This window comes from Caretta caretta, chromosome 24 (genome assembly GCF_965140235.1).
Source record: "Caretta caretta isolate rCarCar2 chromosome 24, rCarCar1.hap1, whole genome shotgun sequence".
Classification (NCBI taxonomy): Eukaryota; Metazoa; Chordata; order Testudines; family Cheloniidae; genus Caretta; species Caretta caretta.
This window is the reverse complement of record NC_134229.1, coordinates 17,773,895-17,792,169: the sequence shown is the minus strand read 5'-3', so window position 1 is coordinate 17,792,169 and position 18,275 is coordinate 17,773,895. Positions and strand designations below refer to the sequence as shown.

The 18,275-nt window shown below is 61.8% G+C and overlaps 1 protein-coding gene across 6 annotated transcripts in view; it reads right to left on the bottom strand.

The window, feature by feature from the left end:
* LOC125625664 (sperm acrosome membrane-associated protein 6) overlaps positions 1-18,275 on the bottom strand; it is a 55,437-nt gene that overhangs the window by 36,781 nt on the left and 381 nt on the right. The window contains exon 2 of one of the 6 annotated variants that reach the window (XM_048828011.2): positions 9,584-9,641. The exons of 1 other annotated variant lie outside the window; for it this stretch is intronic. Coding sequence is in view for 4 of the 5 variants with exons in the window: in XM_075122696.1 (XP_074978797.1) it covers positions 9,584-10,049 (466 nt within the window). In the remaining variant the exon portion in view is untranslated. Of the gene's footprint in view, positions 1-9,583; positions 13,260-18,275 lie in introns of those variants that run through there. 4 more of the 6 variants (XM_075122696.1, XM_075122695.1, XM_075122690.1 and 1 more) reach the window with 4 other exon arrangements.

The window sequence follows — 18,275 nt, the reverse complement described above, 5'->3', positions numbered from 1 at the left end:
GCCCCGGGGGGGGGGACTGCTGGGCTCAGGGGGATGGGGAATGGGACACGGGGCCTTTCCCCTCTAGGGGGCGCAGGTTCTGATCCAGCCCCGGGGGGGGGACTGCTGGGCTCAGGGGGACGGGGAATGGGACACGGGGCCTTTCCCTCTAGGGGGCGCAGGTTCTGATCCAGCCCCGGGTGGGGGGGGGACTGCTGGGCTCAGGGGGATGGGGAATGGGACACGGGGCCTTTCCCTCTAGGGGGCGCAGGTTCTGATCCAGCCCCGGGGGGGACGGGGACTGCTGGGCTCAGGGGGACGGGGAATGGGACACGGGGCCTTTCCCCTCTAGGGGGCGCAGGTTCTGATCTGGCCCCGGGGGGGGGGACTGCTGGGCTCAGGGGGATGGGGAATGGGACACGGGGCCTTTCCCCCCTAGGGGGCGCAGGTTCTGATCCAGCCCCGGGGGGGGGGACACGGGGCCTTTCCCCTCTAGGGGGCGCAGGTTCTGATCCAGCCCCGGGGGGGGGGACTGCTGGGCTCAGGGGGATGGGGAATGGGACACGGGGCCTTTCCCCTCTAGGGGGCGCAGGTTCTGATCCAGCCCCGGGGGGGGGGACTGCTGGGCTCAGGGGGACGGGGAATGGGACACGGGGCCTTTCCCCTCTAGGGGGCGCAGGTTCTGATCCAGCCCCGGGGGGGGGGGACACGGGGCCTTTCCCCTCTAGGGGGCGCAGGTTCTGATCCAGCCCCGGGTGGGGGGGGGACTGCTGGGCTCAGGGGGATGGGGAATGGGACACGGGGCCTTTCCCTCTAGGGGGCGCAGGTTCTGATCCAGCCCCGGGGGGGACGGGGACTGCTGGGCTCAGGGGGACGGGGAATGGGACACGGGGCCTTTCCCCTCTAGGGGGCGCAGGTTCTGATCCAGCCCCGGGGGGGACGGGGACTGCTGGGCTCAGGGGGACGGGGAATGGGACACGGGGCCTTTCCCCTCTAGGGGGCGCAGGTTCTGATCCAGCCCCGGGGGGGGGACTGCTGGGCTCAGGGGGACGGGGAATGGGACACGGGGCCTTTCCCCTCTAGGGGGCGCAGGTTCTGATCCAGCCCCGGGGGGGGGGACACGGGGCCTTTCCCCTCTAGGGGGCGCAGGTTCTGATCCAGCCCCGGGGGGGGGGGGGGGGGGGACTGCTGGGCTCAGGGGGACGGGGAATGGGACACGGGGCCTTTCCCCTCTAGGGGGCGCAGGTTCTGATCCAGCCCCGGGGGGGGGGGACACGGGGCCTTTCCCCTCTAGGGGGCGCAGGTTCTGATCCAGCCCCGGGGGGGGGGGGGGGACTGCTGGGCTCAGGGGGACGGGGAATGGGACACGGGGCCTTTCCCCTCTAGGGGGCGCAGGTTCTGATCCAGCCCCGGGGGGGACGGGGACTGCTGGGCTCAGGGGGACGGGGAATGGGACACGGGGCCTTTCCCCTCTAGGGGGCGCAGGTTCTGATCCAGCCCCGGGGAGGGGGGGGGGACTGCTGGGCTCAGGGGGACGGGGAATGGGACACGGGGCCTTTCCCCTCTAGGGGGCGCAGGTTCTGATCTGGCCCCATTCCGGTGGGTGAACTCTACGGCTGAGTGGGCGGGCCTGCAATGCCGGTGGGCGGAGTCAGCCCGGGGTCGGTCTCCAGATGTCCTGGCCAGGATCGACACATACCCACAGACTCGAGCTTGTGTGAGGCAGTCGTACCGCAAGTTCGGATCTACGGGTTTATGGCAACCGGCAATGCCGCGGCGGGACCCGGCGGCTGGCAGCCCCGGCCTCGGAGCCATCCAAGATGAGACTGTGACTGCCAGATAGCAGGGGTGAACCTGAAAGGGGGGTGGGAGAGATGGCTGGACAGACAGAGGGGTGTGTATGGGGGTGGATAGATAGATAGATTAGATTAGATAGTCTTGCAAGGAATACATTTCTCAACTTGGAAAAACAAAAACGTTTTTCATTCCTATATTGAATACAACAGAACATGCCCAGAGCAGGGAATAGAAGCCAGGCGTCCTGGCTCCCAGCCTCCGCCTCCGTTCTAACCTAGTAGGGCCCGCTCCCATCCCAGAGCTGGGGAGAGAACCCAGGAGTCCGGGCTCCCAGAGTTTTCATTTAATTCTTTGACACTTTCCCAGATTCTGACAAATGCAAGAGACTATTTCTATGGTTAAAAACCCCCACCCCTTGTGCCCCTGTTTCACACTGTTTCTCGTAGGATTGCACGCCCCCTGCTGGGCGTGAGGGCAAAGGGAGCACCCACCTGGCAAGAAGCCCACTGGAGACTACAGGTTGGGTGAGGGAGGAAGAAGGTAAGGTCGTGGGGGGGAAGGGAATGGGGGGGAACAATCTGAGAACGGACTGCGGGGGGGGGGTGCGCTGCAGGGTGGCAGGGAGCAGAACCGAGCTGTGTGGAGGGGGGGATCCTACACGGGAGCCACGGTGGATTTGCCGGCAGGTGTGGTAGGGTGCAACGTGACGGCTGGTTGTGTATGGCCCACAAGCATCACAGAATAGCCTAGGTGCGCAGCGTGGTGCTTGACACCGAGACTCACAGGCTGGCTGCACAGAGATGCTGGTGTCTGGCTCATTCCGACCACCCAGAACCCACTCACCCCGTGTCCTAGGACTGCAGGGGGGTTCCCGGGTCGCTGCGCCTCGACTGGGCCCTGCCGCCACGGGCGACCTGCTTATGCTGCACAATCTGCTCTGCCCGGCCTGTCCCGGTCCCGCAGCACCGCTCGGCCTGGCTCCAGAGCGTCCCCTCTCCCCAAGAAAAGAGAGCCCCTTCCCTGCCTGGTCGCTCATATGACATAATACAGACTATTGATGGACTCGATTTCGTTCTAGGTCATGTATTCCATATCTTAGCAGATAAACAGGTTCTATCGTAATGTCACCTAGGTTTAAGCATTGTTAAATACAAAACATAACATAAAACCCCATAGTCTATATTAATGTAGCATATGTTTAAGCATCGTCAAACCTAATATAAAAACTCTTACTTACTCTGTATTAACCTAAAGTATGTGTAAGTATTGTTAAATTAAATGTAAAATATAATATAAAAACGTTTATACTGTTTATACACAATATTTAATTTTATATTATAAATTTGTACAGATAAACAAGTTCTATATTACTGTAATTTATGTTTAAGGATTGTTAATATAATATAATATAGACTAGCTCTATACTATATTTCATTTTTGGTTTTATATTACAAACATATTCTAACAGATAAACATGCTCTATATTAATATAAACTCTGTTTAAGCATTGTTAATTAAATGGAAAACATAATTAAAAACACACTCAATATTAAATTAAGTATGTTCCAGCACTGTTCAATTAAATGTAAAATATAAAAACTCATGCTATCCATATACTGTATTTCATTTTATATTATATATTCTTATAAAGTTCTATATTACTGTAAAGTATGTTTAGGCACTGTTTAATAAATAAATAAATATAAATATATAATATAATATGAAGCTTAAACATCATAATCTCTGCATCCTGACTAGATCTCTGTGTTAGAATAGAAAACATAAAACAAAATATAATAGAGACACCGTGTGATGTAAGGTACATTTTATGGGATGGTATTTTTATTTGATAGGATAAGCCACCCCTCTATGCATTTTACTGTCTGTTTACACACTTATCATAACGTAACGATGCTTAACTATACTGGCCCTTAATGAAGATCATATTTACGGGTTAGAATCTATAACCTATGAATACCACCCAGGGCTTCCATAGGTGGGGTTTCTCACCAGCAGCTCTCAGACCACTTTGCAGGAGTCAAGGTATTTATGCTCCCAGCATTACAGTGGGGCAGGGCTATGCTAGCACAGATGGGGAAACTGAGGCACAGAGGGGTTAAAAGACTTGGCCAAGGTGTGACAAAGTGGGCAGTTTGGGTAATATTTTGATGAAGACTGTGTGTGCCTCAGTTCCCCTCCCCCCCCCCTCCAGTGACCCGGTGTGGGGGGAGAGGATTATACTCACTCTCCGGGCAGGCCAAGAGACACAGGTGTGTGCATGCCACCCAGCTGTCTGAGAGGGGAAGGAACTGAACAGGTCCCTGAACAGACAGTCCAAGGCCGGCCCATATCAATGGGGAATCAGAGGAGACGCTGGCAAACTCACTCGCCAGGACAGGGCCAACCAGCGGGGGACGGATCGCCCTGCCGCTCTGCAGGGAGCGGAGCAGAGAGGGCTGGGGGAGTAGAAGGGTAGGCTCAGGAGGGAGTCTGGGGGCTGACTAAAGGAGGGAGTCATACCACCCCTAATAAATAACTCATAACGTACAGTGCCTGGCGCGATGGGGTCTGGCACCAGCATTGGGGCTGTTGGGGGCTACCGTAATACCCCTAATAAATAGCACTCAGTGGGCACGGGAGCTAGCCCTGACTGCCAGCTGCCCAGCTCTGACCCACGTCCCTCCCATGCTCTCACCCCGGACGGCCCGGACGCAAGCTGGGAGCAGTGACCAGGCTGCACCCCCAGCAGGGATGTCATCACAGGGGGGAACTGGGGAAGATTAACGCCCCCTAGAGTCACTGCGTCTGCCAGCCCAGCCCTGCCACTCACTCCCAACCTGCAGCCCCCTGCTAGCCCAGCCCTGGGCTCCCCACAGCCCCGAGTTCCCTGCCCAGGGAATCTCGCCCAGTTCTGGGTTTCTCAGCCTCACTTATCTAGGAGCATTTTCCCCAAATTTAGCTCTGAGATCCCCGGCTCTGGGAGGGGAGGGGAGTCTAGTGGTTAGCGCAGAGGGGTGGGGCTGGGAGCCAGGTCTCCTGGGTTCTCTGATGATAATCATGTCTGAGGTCCTATGATTTCCCGCACGTCCCATGAGGCCCCTCCCTTGTCCCTGCCTCCACCAGAACCATCATCCCAAATCCTGGCACACCCCCATGAGGGGACCCGTCTCTCACCACTCCCCACCCCCCATGCGAGACCCCCTGCCTCCCGGGTGGGGGGGGAAGAAAGGAGAGGACGCAAGCGGAAAGGGGGAAGAAGAGGAAACCCCCCCCCCCCGCCGCCGCTTACCTTGCCTTTTCAGTCACTGGCCATTCTAGGGGGGCAGACAGGACAGACGGATGGAAGGAAGGACGGGACAGCCCCCTTCCCCCATGCTTTATACCTTCCCCCTGATGTTTGGGGGTCAGATTTTGGCGGGTGCCCAGGGGGAGAAAGAGAGCGTGACTGCTTCTCTCGAAGGTCGGGGTGGGGGACACAGGATGGATGGATGGATGGACGGACATGGCAGGAGGCGGGGGGGGAGGAAAGAGAAAGGAAGGACTGGGGGGGCGCTGCCAGGGTGTGAGGGAACGAAGCAGACAATGGAAAGGAGAGTCGCAGACGGAGGAAAATGCCCAGAGCATGGCACGGTGCCAGGTCCCTGACGCCCGCCCCAGACAGTGGGCACTGCTGCCAACACCCCCCCATCCCACCCGGCACCTGGGCTGTAATGGGGGTGCACGGGGCTGGGGGGCCTCGGGGCAAAGCAGGGGCCCTTAATGAGCAATACCCCCCCAAACACCCAGCCCGGGGGAGGGGCCATTCGAGGTGGGGGGAGCTGTGTCTGTCTGTCATGCCTCCCCCAGCGAGCGGGGGGGTTGGGGGGGGGCTGGCATGGCTGGGCGCGTTGCCGTGGTGACCGCTGCCATTGTCTGGCCGGCAGGTCGGTGCCCGCCTCCCCTTCCCCGGGCTGTAATGAATTCACATCACCGCACACAGCAGACACCACCCCTCAGCGAGCCCCCCCACCGGAGACAGACACCCCCCCACCAGAAATACCCCCCAGGCCTGTCAGCCAAATACAACCAGCCTGAGAGCATCTGCCTCCTCTAAACCAGCGAGAGCCCCCGCATCTGGCAGCCCCCCAGACTGCCCCCCTCCATTGCCCCATCCCCAGAGCCCCCAGATACCCTGCCAAGCGCCCTGGCAGCCTTCCCCCCCCAAGTAGAGCAAGGTGGGGTGGAGGACATGGGGGGATGGGGAGACCCAGTCTAAACAACCCCCCCACAGGGAAATGCCTCTCCCGGGGTGGGGGGCCTCCTTTCCCCCCTCAGGACTCCAGCTGTCACTCTCCACCCCTGGAGATCAGTGGGGTAGGGGGGTTGGGGGATGGGTCAAAAAGGGGCGGTCGATGAAGCGGGCAAGGTCAATGGGGGGTGTTCCCAAAATGGGTGGGGCCAATGGACAGAGAGGCTAAGAGGGCTCAATTTCATAAAGGGGAGGAGTCAATAAGAACATTCCATTAGGGGTGGGGCCTATTGGGGGTGGGGCTGATGGGACTGGGCGGGGTTAATGGGGTGGAGTCAATGGAGGGGGGGCCAATGGGAGTCGATTCCGTAAAGGGAGGAGCATTCCACAAGGGGGTGGGGCCCATTGGGGGTGGGGCCAATGGGAGGAGGGTCCTTAAGGGTGGAGTCCAGAAAGTGGCGAGGCCAATGATGGGGTGGGGTGGCCCTAAGGGGACAGTCGATGATGGTTCTCCATGAGGGGAAGGGGCCTATGAGGAGTGGGGGGTCCTAAGGGGCCTGGTCAGTGAGGGGCGGGGTCTAGGGCAGGGTTCTATAAGGGGGAGGGGCCTATGGGATTAGGATTCCTAAGGGGGTGGAGTCAATGGGCGGGGTCTATGGGGGCAGGGTCTATGGCTCTGTTCTATGAGCGGGAGGGGGTAAGGGGGGTGTCAATGGGGGGGCAGATAGGGGACCCTCCCTTCCCCCTCAGCCCCTCCCCAACGGGTTCAGCCCCTCCCTCTTCCGCGCCACTCAGCAAAAGTGAAAGAGCCGGTCGGCTGCCAAGGGAACCTGGTTCCCTAGCAACGGCCTCCGGGCGCTTGGCAACGGGCCAGGTCCCTCCCCGCGTGCCCAGCAACCCTCCTCTGTCCCACCCCCCCACCCTGCCAGTGCCCCTCACTCCCGCCCTGCAGCCCCCTGCGAGCCCAGCCCTAGGCTCCCCCCGAGGCCTGCCAGTGCCCCTCACTCCCGACCCGCAGCCCCCAGCCCTCAGTCATTCTGCCAGGGCCGAGGCAACAGACAGGCCTGGAGAAGGGGCGGCAGGACTCAGGCGTTCTCTCCTGATGCTAGAAGCTGGGATTACAGGGGGGTTGGGGTGGGATGGGGGGGCAGGGACCCCTCAATCTTCAGACCCTTTCCACCCCCTGCAGCCAGATCCACCCTGTCTAGAGCTGCTTCCGGATCTGACCCTCGGCAGGAATTCCTGACAAGCTGATCCGTCGCGGTCTAGACCTGCAATGCAGCCCAGGGCTGGTACAGCAGAGCTGGGGGGTGGACCCGGGGCTGGGCTGGTAGGGGGCTGCGGGTCGGGAGTGAGGGGCACCGGCAGAGCTGGGGGGTGGACCCGGGGCTGGGTTGGCGGGGGGCTGCGGGTCGGGAGTGAGGGGCAACGGCAGGGCTGGGAGGGCGGAGCCCAGGGCTGGGCTGGCGGGGGGCTGCGGGTCGGGAGTGAGGGGCAACGGCAGAGCTGGGGGGTGGACCTGGGGCTGGGTTGGCGGGGGGCTGCGGGTCGGGAGTGAGGGGCAACGGCAGGGCTGGGGTGGGGGAGCCCAGGGCTGGGCTGGCGGGGGGCTGTGGGTCGGGAGTGAGGGGCACCGGCAGAGCTGGGGGGTGGACCCGGGGCTGGGCTGGCGGGGGGCTGCGGGTCGGGAGTGAGGGGCACCGGCAGGGCTGGGGGGTGGACCCGGGGCTGGGCTGGCGGGGGGCTGCGGGTCGGGAGTGAGGGGCACTGGCAGGGCTGGGGGGTGGACCCGGGGCTCGGCTGGCGGGGGGCTGCGGGTCGGGAGTGAGGGGCACCGGCAGGGCTGGGGGGTGGACCCGGGGCTGGGCTGGCGGGGGGCTGCGGGTCGGGAGTGAGGGGCACTGGCAGGGCTGGGGGGTGGACCCGGGGCTCGGCTGGCGGGGGGCTGTGGGTCGGGAGTGAGGGGCCCAGCAAGCAGGTGCAGGGGTAGGCCAGGGAACTTAAAATCCTCCTGGCATCAGAAGGGTTAACCCCAAATTGTCCCGCTCCCCAACTCTTCAGGCTGGGGGTGGGGCGCAACCAACCAGCCGCCATTTTGTATCCGGCGCCCAGTGCGAGCTGCCCCGGCCCCCGCCCCCCCACGTCCGTCTGTCCAGCCAAGACTCCTGTGGGCCCGTCACATGCTCTCCCTGCTGTGATCCAGGGATCTGAACAAATAGGGGTCCCCCCTTACAGCTCTGCCGGTGCCCCTCAATCCCGACCCGCAGCCCCCTGGGCTCCCCACCCCCACAGCTCCACCGGTGCCCCTCAATCCCGACCCGCACCCCCCTTGGCTCCCCACCCCCACAGCTCCGCCGGTGCCCCTCAATCCCGACCCGCACCCCCATGGGCTCCCCACCCCCACAGCTCCGCCGGTGCCCCTCAATCCCGACCCGCAGCCCCCTTGGCTCCCCACCCCCACAGCTCCGCCGGTGCCCCTCAATCCCGACCCGCACCCCCATGGGCTCCCCACCCCCACAGCTCCGCCGGTGCCCCTCAATCCCGACCCGCACCCCCCTTGGCTCCCCACCCCCACAGCTCCGCCGGTGCCCCTCAATCCCGACCCGCACCCCCATGGGCTCCCCACCCCCACAGCTCCGCCGGTGCCCCTCAATCCCGACCCGCAGCCCCCTGGGCTCCCCACCCCCACAGCTCCGCCGGTGCCCCTCAATCCTGACCCACACCCCCCTTGGCTCCCCACCCCCACAGCTCCGCCGGTGCCCCTCAATCCCGACCCGCAGCCCCCTGGGCTCCCCACCCCCACAGCTCCGCCGGTGCCCCTCAATCCCGACCCGCAGCCCCCTTGGCTCCCCACCCCCACAGCTCCGCCGGTGCCCCTCAATCCCGACCCACACCCCCATGGGCTCCCCACCCCCACAGCTCCGCCGGTGCCCCTCAATCCCGACCCGCACCCCCCTTGGCTCCCCACCCCCAGAGCTCCGCCGGTGCCCCTCAATCCCGACCCAGACCCCCATGGGCTCCCCACCCCCACAGCTCCGCCAGTGCCCCTCAATCCCGACCCGCAGCCCCTGGGCTCCCCACCCCCACAGCTCCGCCGGTGCCCCTCAATCCCGACCCGCAGCCCCCTGGGCTCCCCACCCCCACAGCTCCGCCGGTGCCCCTCAATCCCGACCCGCAGCCCCCTGGGCTCCCCACCCCCACAGCTCCGCCGGTGCCCCTCAATCCCGACCCGCACCCCCCTTGGCTCCCCACCCCCACAGCTCTGCCGGTGCCCCTCAATCCCGACCCGCAGCCCCCTGGGCTCCCCACCCCCACAGCTCCGCCGGTGCCCCTCAATCCCGACCCGCACCCCCCTGGGCTCCCCACCCCCACAGCTCCGCCGGTGCCCCTCAATCCCGACCCTCAGCCCCCTTGGCTCCCCACCCCCACAGCTCCGCCGGTGCCCCTCAATCCCGACCCGCAGCCCCCTTCTAGCCCAGCCCTCGGCTCCCACCCACCGCTGTGCCGATGCCCCTCACGCCCGACCCGCAGCCCTGGCCGAGCTGAAAAGGGGCGACGGAGGAGGGGGGAGACGCTCACCCTGAAATCTCCCCAGGATGGGCCCGAGGGCTCCGGCTGGGTCCCGGGCGCGGCCGAGCTGCGGGGAAGAAAGGAAGGAGAAAAGGGGGTGAGAGGAGGAGTGGAAGGATGGCGCGCGGGGGCTGTGGGGCTGGGCAGGGCTGCCAGGCGGTGCCCGGGGGGGAGTAGGGAGGGAGGGTGGCGGGGAGGGAGGTCCAGCTGGGGGGGACTGTCGGACCAACCTCGGTGCCAGGGATCCGGTCGGTGCCAGAGAAGGGGGGGGGAAATGAAGGATTGTGGGTAACAAGAACAGAGCTGGGCTGGCATCCAAGGAGCAGCCGGCCCTGTGGTTAACTCTCTCCTCCCCCCCCCGGGGGCGGATCGGCAGCGCCGGGCTGGGCACCAGCCTCGAGCCCCCAGCCCCCCATGGCATCGCCCCCAGAGACCGGCGCCGGGGGGGGGCAGTGGCGCCTAGTGGTTGGGGCATCTGGCTCCTGGCTTCTCTCCCCAGCTCTGGGAGGGGAGGGGAGTGGTCACAATGGGGTGGGGGGGGGAGCCAGGACTCCTGGGTTCTCCCCCCAGCTCTGGGAGGGGAGTGGGGTCTCGTGAGTTAGAATGGGGGCGCTGGGAGCCAGGACTCCTGGCTTCTATCCCTGGATCTTCATTCGGAGTTTTGCTGGGCCGGTTTTTGGCCGGGCTCGGCTTGGCAATGGTCGGTGGCTTCCCTGCCGGCCTGTGTCTTTCTGGGGTGGGGCTGCGGGACCCCCCTCCCCATTGCCCCAGGAAGTGTGGGGTTGGGGTGGGGCTATGAGGGAGGGGGCGGGGCTCACAAGGATAGTTTTCCCTCCCAAAGGGAAAGTCCCTTGTCACTAGGGTGACCAGACCTCCCGATTTCATAGGGACAGTCCCGATATTCGGGGCTTTTCCTTATCCAGGCACCTATTACCCTCCACCCCCATCCCGATTTTTCTCACTTGCTATCTGGGCGCCCTACATGTCACTGAGGTTGTGTTTAAGGAAGGGGGGCCCCTGCGGTGAAGCACAAGCCTTGTTGGGGTGACGCAGCTGTGTGTTTGCACCCCTCACTTCACAGGCAACGGCGGGGGTGGTTGTTGGACAGTGTGTAGTTAACACAAAAGGCAAGGGTGTTGGAGTTAGACTCAGATTGGCTCAGCACGGATAACGCGCACACAAACGGCTCTGTTGACACATCTGTTTGTCTACACATTTGTGTGATAGTGCACAATCATTGTGTGGGTGTGCTGGGTGTCCATACAGTTGTGTGACACTACACAATCATTGTGTGGGTGTGCTGGGTGTCCATACAGTTGTGTGACACTACACAATCATTGTGTGGGTGTGCTGGGTGTCCATACAGTTGTGTGACACTACACAATTATTGTGTTGGTGTGCTGGGTGTCCATACAGTTGTGTGACACTACACAATCATTGTGTGGGTGTGCTGGGTGTCCATACAGTTGTGTGACACTACACAATCATTGTGTGGGTGTGCTGGGTGTCCATACAGTTGTGTGACACTACACAATCATTGTGTGGGTGTGCTGGGTGTCCATACAGTTGTGTGACACTACACAATCATTGTGTGGGTGTGCCTGGGTGTGTGACACTCCATAAGCATGGTGTTGATGTGCCCATGTATCTTTGTGTGGACACACTTGTGTGACGTGTCAGTCACTGTGTTATTATTCCAGTGTGTGCATGCACACCTGTGTGATACTACACAATCCTCTCAAATCTCCTGTGTGTGGGGACACGCTTGTGTGACCACACAGTCGTGGTGCCAACGCTCCTGTGTGTGGAGAAACTCATGCGGCACTCCACAATCAGAGAGTTGTGTTAACACTCAAGGGTGTTATACACAAAGGTGTAACGCAGGTCACACACACACTGCATTGTGTTTCACTGAGTTAAAACTGCCATGTTCGCTCGTCTGGGTGAAACTGTTCCATCATGTTAATACCATCCCATGAACGGGGTGAATTAACCTCAGGCGAGGGGTCTAGACTCTAGTGGTTTGAGCAGGGGGGGCTGGGAGCTAGGACTCCTGGGTTCTCTCCCTGGCTCTGGGAGGGGAGTGGGAGAGCAGGGGGGTTGGGGAGAGCCAGAACTCCTGGGTTCTCTCCCCAGGCTTGCAACTTACTCACTACAGACGAAATGGGGAGAGCTGGGGTGGGGGGTGCCCAGGGCTGGGCTAGCAGGGGGCTGCGGCTTGGGACTGAGGGCCACTGACTGAGCTGGGGGGTGGGAGCAGGGCCTGGACCAGGAAGGGTTAATGGGGGCGGGGGTCAGGCTCTGGGCTGTGTTAGGCCCCGTTGCCATGGCAGCAGACTGTCTTGCTGGCTCTGCCTGACCCCTGAAGGGGGGTTGTTGGGGGTCCCATAGGGAGCGGGGACCGGAGCCAGCGACCCACAGCCCCTGTGCAATGCACAGACACACGGAGCACCTCCCACAGACCCCTTGCACAAGACTCAGAGCAACACAATGACACAGCCATACACAATATCGCCCAGAGAGACACCCCACAACCCCGTGACACCCACCGAGAGCAACACAATGACACACAGCCACCTGGCCATGTGGAGACACAGCGTCGGGGGGGGGGGGCACACACTGAGAAAAAGATACACAACCTAACACGGAGATTGGGACACAACACCACTCAGCTACTGAGTGGTGTTGTAAAACGGAGACACAACAACAGAGAGCGAGCACACGCGTACAGCACACAGTAACACACATACAAAGCTGGCCCATGCAAGCAGAGAGACTCAGTCACACACACAGCAGGTACAATGACACACCAAGGCCAAACGCACGCACACGCACACACACACACACAGAGTAAGGCCCATTCCCTCCAGCAGGGGGCAGCAGGGACACACACACACACACACACACACACACACACACACATCTGGAATGCAACTTGACCCTCCCAGACTCTGCCACCAGAAATAATCTGGACAGTTTGTGGGGCACAGGGCCTTTCCCCGCTAGGGGGCATCAGGCCCAATCAGCCCCAGAGCGGGGGAACTGGCTGTCTTGAAGCAGATACGACTGACTACCAGCCTCCTTGCTCTAACCACTAGTCCGCACTCCCCTCCCAGAGCCAGGGTGAGAACCCAGGAGTCCGGGCTCCCAGCCCCTCTGCTCTAACCACTAGGCCCCACTCCCCTCCCAGAGCCAGGGTGAGAACCCAGGAGTCCGGGCTCCCAGCCCCTCTGCTCTAACCACTAGGCCCCACTCCCCTCCCAGAGCCAGGGTGAGAACCCAGGAGTCCGGGCTCCCAGCCCCTCTGCTCTAACCACTAGGCCCCACTCCCCTCCCAGAGCCAGGGTGAGAACCCAGGAGTCCGGGCTCCCAGCCCCTCTGCTCTAACCACTAGGCCCCACTCCCCTCCCAGAGCCAGGGTGAGAACCCAGGAGTCCGGGCTCCCTGCTCTAGCCAGTGTGCATGGGGGGCAGCAGAAGGGGGAGGGAGGAAGCAGGGAGGGGAGTTTCTTAAAGCAACAGCTGCTGACTAAGGATACCTGAAGGAGTCCCCAGCACACCCTGAAGGGATACAGGGTGTGGGAAGACACTGGGGACCCAGGTGGGGGGTGGAGGTGGTCTGGCTGTCTGGAATAGCCACCAATATGGCCGGACCCTGGAATGAACCCCCCCATCCTATCCCCCCCAATTCCTCAAAGAACACCCCCCAAAAGAAGAGATGTGCCTGGCCCTTTAAATCACCCCATTGGCCTTGAACTTTTAACCCTTTCTCTCCTTCTCCCCCTCCACTGGGGGGTGGGAGTGGGCTTACCAGCTGGTCATCCCAGCAAGGAGCTCCTCCATCCCCCGCCCCGTCCTTCCTTCTTCTCCTCGATCTCCCCCAACCGTCTCCCCCCCCATCTCTCCTCCTCCCTCTCAGCCTCTTTCAACCTCTCCAGCTCACCGGCCAGCTCCTTCCCTGGTCAATTGGGGGGGAACAGATCTGAGTGGGGGGCAAGGGAGTGGGGGCTGGACAGGCTGGTGCCACACCCCAGAGGTGGCTGCATCTCAGCAGGGTTCCCTGCGTAACCAGGCCCAGAGCCCCACCCCAGAGGTGGCTGCATCTCAGCAGGGTTCCCTGCGTAACCAGGCCCAGAGCCCCACCCCAGAGGTGGCTGCATCTCAGGGCCGGACAAGGGGTCCCTGTATAACCAGCCCACGCCCCACCTCACAGGGGCCTCATGCGCCTGGACCACAATCAGACAGCAGCACAGTCCCTCGGCACCACAACCCTGGTCACGTGACCACAGCCGGGCAGGGCTGACATCCCCCCCGCACGTAAGGAGAACACACCCCGCACCGCCGCTGGGACACCGCGGCAAGCCCAGCGCGCAACACCGGTACCACCCTGCCGCTGGGGCTGTGCAGCAAGGCAGCCGTTGTGGTGTGGCTGCGACACAACGGAGCAGCACTGCTGTTCTGTCATGGGCTCCAGACCTTGTCCCTCAGCCACACACACACACACAGAGCAGGGCCCGTCTCCTCCAGCAGGGGGCAGCAGGGACACACACACACACACACACACACACACACAGAGCAGGGCCCAGCCCCTCCAGCAGGGGGCAGCAGGGACACTCACACACACACACACACACAGAGCAGGGCCTGTCTCCTCCAGCAGGGGGCAGCAGGGACACTCACACACACACACACACACACAGCAGGGCCCGTCTCCTCCAGCAGGGGGCAGCAGGGACACACACACACACACACAGCAGGGCCCAGCCCCTCCAGCAGGGGGCAGCAGGGACACTCACACACACACACACAGAGCAGGGCCCGTCTCCTCCAGCAGGGGGCAGCAGGGACACTCACTCACACACACACACACACACACACACACACACAGAGCAGGGCCCGTCTCCTCCAGCAGGGGGCAGCAGGGACACTCACACACACACACACACACACACAGAGCAGGGCCCAGCCCCTCCAGCAGGGGGCAGCAGGGACACACACACACAGCAGGGCCCAGCCCCTCCAGCAGGGGGCAGCAGGGACACACACACACACACACAGCAGGGCCCAGCAGGGACACTCACACACACACACACACACACACACAGAGCAGGGCCCAGCCCCTCCAGCAGGGGGCAGCAGACAGACAGACAGACACACACACACACAGAGCAGGGCCCAGCCCCTCCAGCAGGGGGCAGCAGGGACACACACACACACACACACACACAGAGCAGGGCCGTCTCCTCCAGCAGGGGGCAGCAGGGACACACACACACACACACACACACAGAGCAGGGCCGTCTCCTCCAGCAGGGGGCAGCAGGGACACACACACCTGCCAGCTCAGCACCGACACTGCCAAGTCCCCAGAGCTATGAACAGCCCAACCCCCTCCCAAGTCCAGCTCACGAGGGGTCTCTCCTCCCTGACCCATCTCTGCTTCCCCAGGCCCACATTCACCCCCAGCCCAGACCCCTAGGGTCAAAGGTCACAGAACCAGCTGGATCAACCAGAGCGTTCAAGTCGAAAATAACACTCCCGCCCCCACCACCGGTTCTGACCGTGCCCCTCACTCCCCACCTGCAGCCCCTGCTAGCCCAGCCCTGCCCCCACCCCCCCGGCTCTGCCGGTGCCCCAGGTTCTATCCATGTGAAGAGAGGCCAGGAATGGGGCTGGAGTGGGGGCAGCAGAGGGAGTTTAGGTTGTGGGGGGGGCTGGGGTAGAGAGTCACGAGGGGTGCGGGGGGCACTGAGAGCCCCCCCGCTCAGTGCCCTTCATTCCTGACATGCCACCCTCGCTCCTTCTCCCCGCTCCCCCAGCTCCCTCCCAGGTGCCAGAAGGTCACGTTTCTAAGAGGCTTCTGGCTCTGACCCAGGCAGTGAAAGTGAAGGGGGGGGGGTGAGTCTGAGATTGTGAGATCGTGTGTGTGCGATAGTGAACAGCAGTGTGTGCGACTGCCACTGTGAGTGTGTGACTGTCACTGTATGTAACTATGCATTGCGATTGTGAACAGCAGTGTTTGTGGCTGTCCCTGTGTGTCTGTCACTATATGTAACTGTGTGGTTGCAATTGTGAACAACATTGTGTGTGACTATGAGCATGTGACTGAGAGGTGCTGTGTGCAGTTGTGTATAACAGTGGGTACAACTGTCACTGCAAGGGTGTGCAGTTGTCATGGCCAGGTTGTGTGACTGTTACTGTACGTAAATGTGTGTGTGGTTGTGAACACCAGTGCGTGCGACTGTCACCGTGTGTGACTGAGTGGGTGTGATTGGGACTGTCCATGTGTGCGACTGTCACTGTGCATGACTGTATGCTTGGTTGTGACCGCTCATGGGTGCAATTGTCGCTGTGTGGAATTGAATGTGTGCGACTGCAAATATCTGATTGTCCGACGGTCGCTGTGTGAAATTGTAAGTCTGATTGTGTAATCGTGTTTAATTGTGATTGTGTAATTCTGAGTGCTCAGGTGACTCTGTGTGTGCGCGCGTGGGCCCCTCCACGAATGCACCTGTTCGATCTCCCACCCAGGTGGAAGGACACACTCCGTCTGCAGACACACGAACACCCTACACCCACACCCACGGAGCCACACGCACACCGTCACACACGCACACCGGGACTCACCCCCTTCAGTAGGGGGCAGCGGGGCAGATGCACACACACATATACACACTGTGTGCGTGCTTGTTTCTGTGGCTATACCTAATGGGAAGGTGGCGGTTATCTGAACCCAGGAGTCCTGGCTCCCAGCCCCTCCCCCTCCCACCGCTCTAACCCCCCCAGAGCCTCCTCCTCTCCCAGACACCTTGATTTATGCACAGGCGACAGTGCTGGGAGCGACCCCTGCCCGTGACCTCTGACCTCGTCTGGCTTCACAGACAGTCTGCACCTGGGACTTGCTCCCCCTTGACCCCTTAATACCCCCCCACCAACCGCTGCCAGACGTTAACCCTGCGAGCGCCACGGCCCTGCACAGAGCCTGCACCTACCCTGGGGTCTAACCTGGCTCTGGGAGGGGGTCCAGTGGGCTGGGGGGGGGGGGGGGCTGGGTGCTAGGACTTCTGGGTTCGCTCCCCAGCTCTGAAATTGGGTGTGGGGGGGTGTCTGAACCCCTCTCTGATCACCTTCCCCCGCAGAAACTCCCCAGGACCCCCCTCCCCAAATCCCCGGTGGGATCCCCCAGGCGCCGGCTCAGATCTAGGGGGGCTGAGCGCAGGAATGCGGGGGTAGGGCTGGTCAATTCAGGGAAAGTGGAACCTGCCTCCCCCCCGAAACAGAGCCCCAGGCTCCTCCCCGAAAGGGAAACCCCTCCTCATCCTGCCCCCCCCCTTTCCTTGACCTTAGCCACCCTCCCCTGAATGTCCCGTCTCTGGGAAGTTCAAGTCAAAATCATTAACCCTTGTGTGAGGAAACAGTGCCCCACATTCCTGACCCGCAGCCCCCCGCTAACCCAGCCCTGGGTGTGTCCCCCCAGCTCTGCCTGTGCCCCTCACTCCCAACCCGCAGCCCCTCCTGGCTGGTTACACACAGTCATGGGGAGCCAAGGATTCCCCCTCCCCCTCTTTGTAACTGCAGCGTGGTGCATCTTGGGAGGAATAAATTATATTGCCAAGGGATAGGCAGAAATGGGGGGTGAGGTTGTTACATACACTTCCTAAAACACCCCCCCGCCCCCCGTATATTCTGTGCTGACCCCTTCCCCTGTCCTCAGCAACATTATTATACAAGAATCTCCAGCCAGCCTCTGGGAGGAAAAGCCAGCAGGCCCCATCACCTCCCATCCTCCCATCTGCGGCTGCGTGCTCTGACCACTAGACCCCACTCCCCTCCCAGAGCCAGGGAGAGAACCCAGGAGTCCTGGCTCCCAACCTACCCCTGCTCTAGCCACTAGATCCCACTCCTTTCCTGGACACCCCCCCCCATTCTCCAGTGGGTGAGTTGGACCCCAGCATGTCTATCTTTCGTGGCGGGGGGCTCTCTGCTCGCCCATTTGCTTCCATAAGGGGCGTCTCATATCCCCCCCCCTCTCCACCTTCATCTGGCCTTGGTGTCCCTCCCCATCTGGGGTGGATCAGCCCTGGCACAGAAGCAATAGGGATCTGCCCGCCATTTCTCCCCCCTCAAAAAGAGATCCCTCAGCATCAGAGATAGACCCCCCTCCTTAAAACTCTCCCCCCAGTTCAGTGTCTCCCTTTCCGGATCCCCCCGCCAAACCCAGCCCCGCAAGATCAGAGAGACCCCAAAGCTTTCCCCCCCCCAGCTCAGTGCCAATCTGGGGGGTCTCCCTCCATCGACCCCACAATTTATAGAGACCCTGATATCCTCTTTATGCACCTCAGTGCAATTCTGCGGGAATCCCCCTCCACCAACCCCTCCCCCATGATCAGAGAGACCCCCCATAACTCCCCACGCAGCTCAGTGCCAATCTGAGGGGTCCCCTCTGGATCCCCATGACCCCCATGGTCAGAGCTGCCTGGTGCCCATCTGGGGGATATTCTCTTCCCCCAAAATTCAGAGAAACCCCTATAACCCCACAGCTCAGGACCAATCGGGGGGGGTCTCCGATGGATCACCCCTCCACCCCGAGATTGGAGAGACCCCCATATCCCCGGCCACACAGCGCAGTGCCAATCTGGGGGGGGGTCCTCTGGCCCCCTTCCTCCACCGAACCAAGCCCCCCCCCCTTACAAACCTCATCC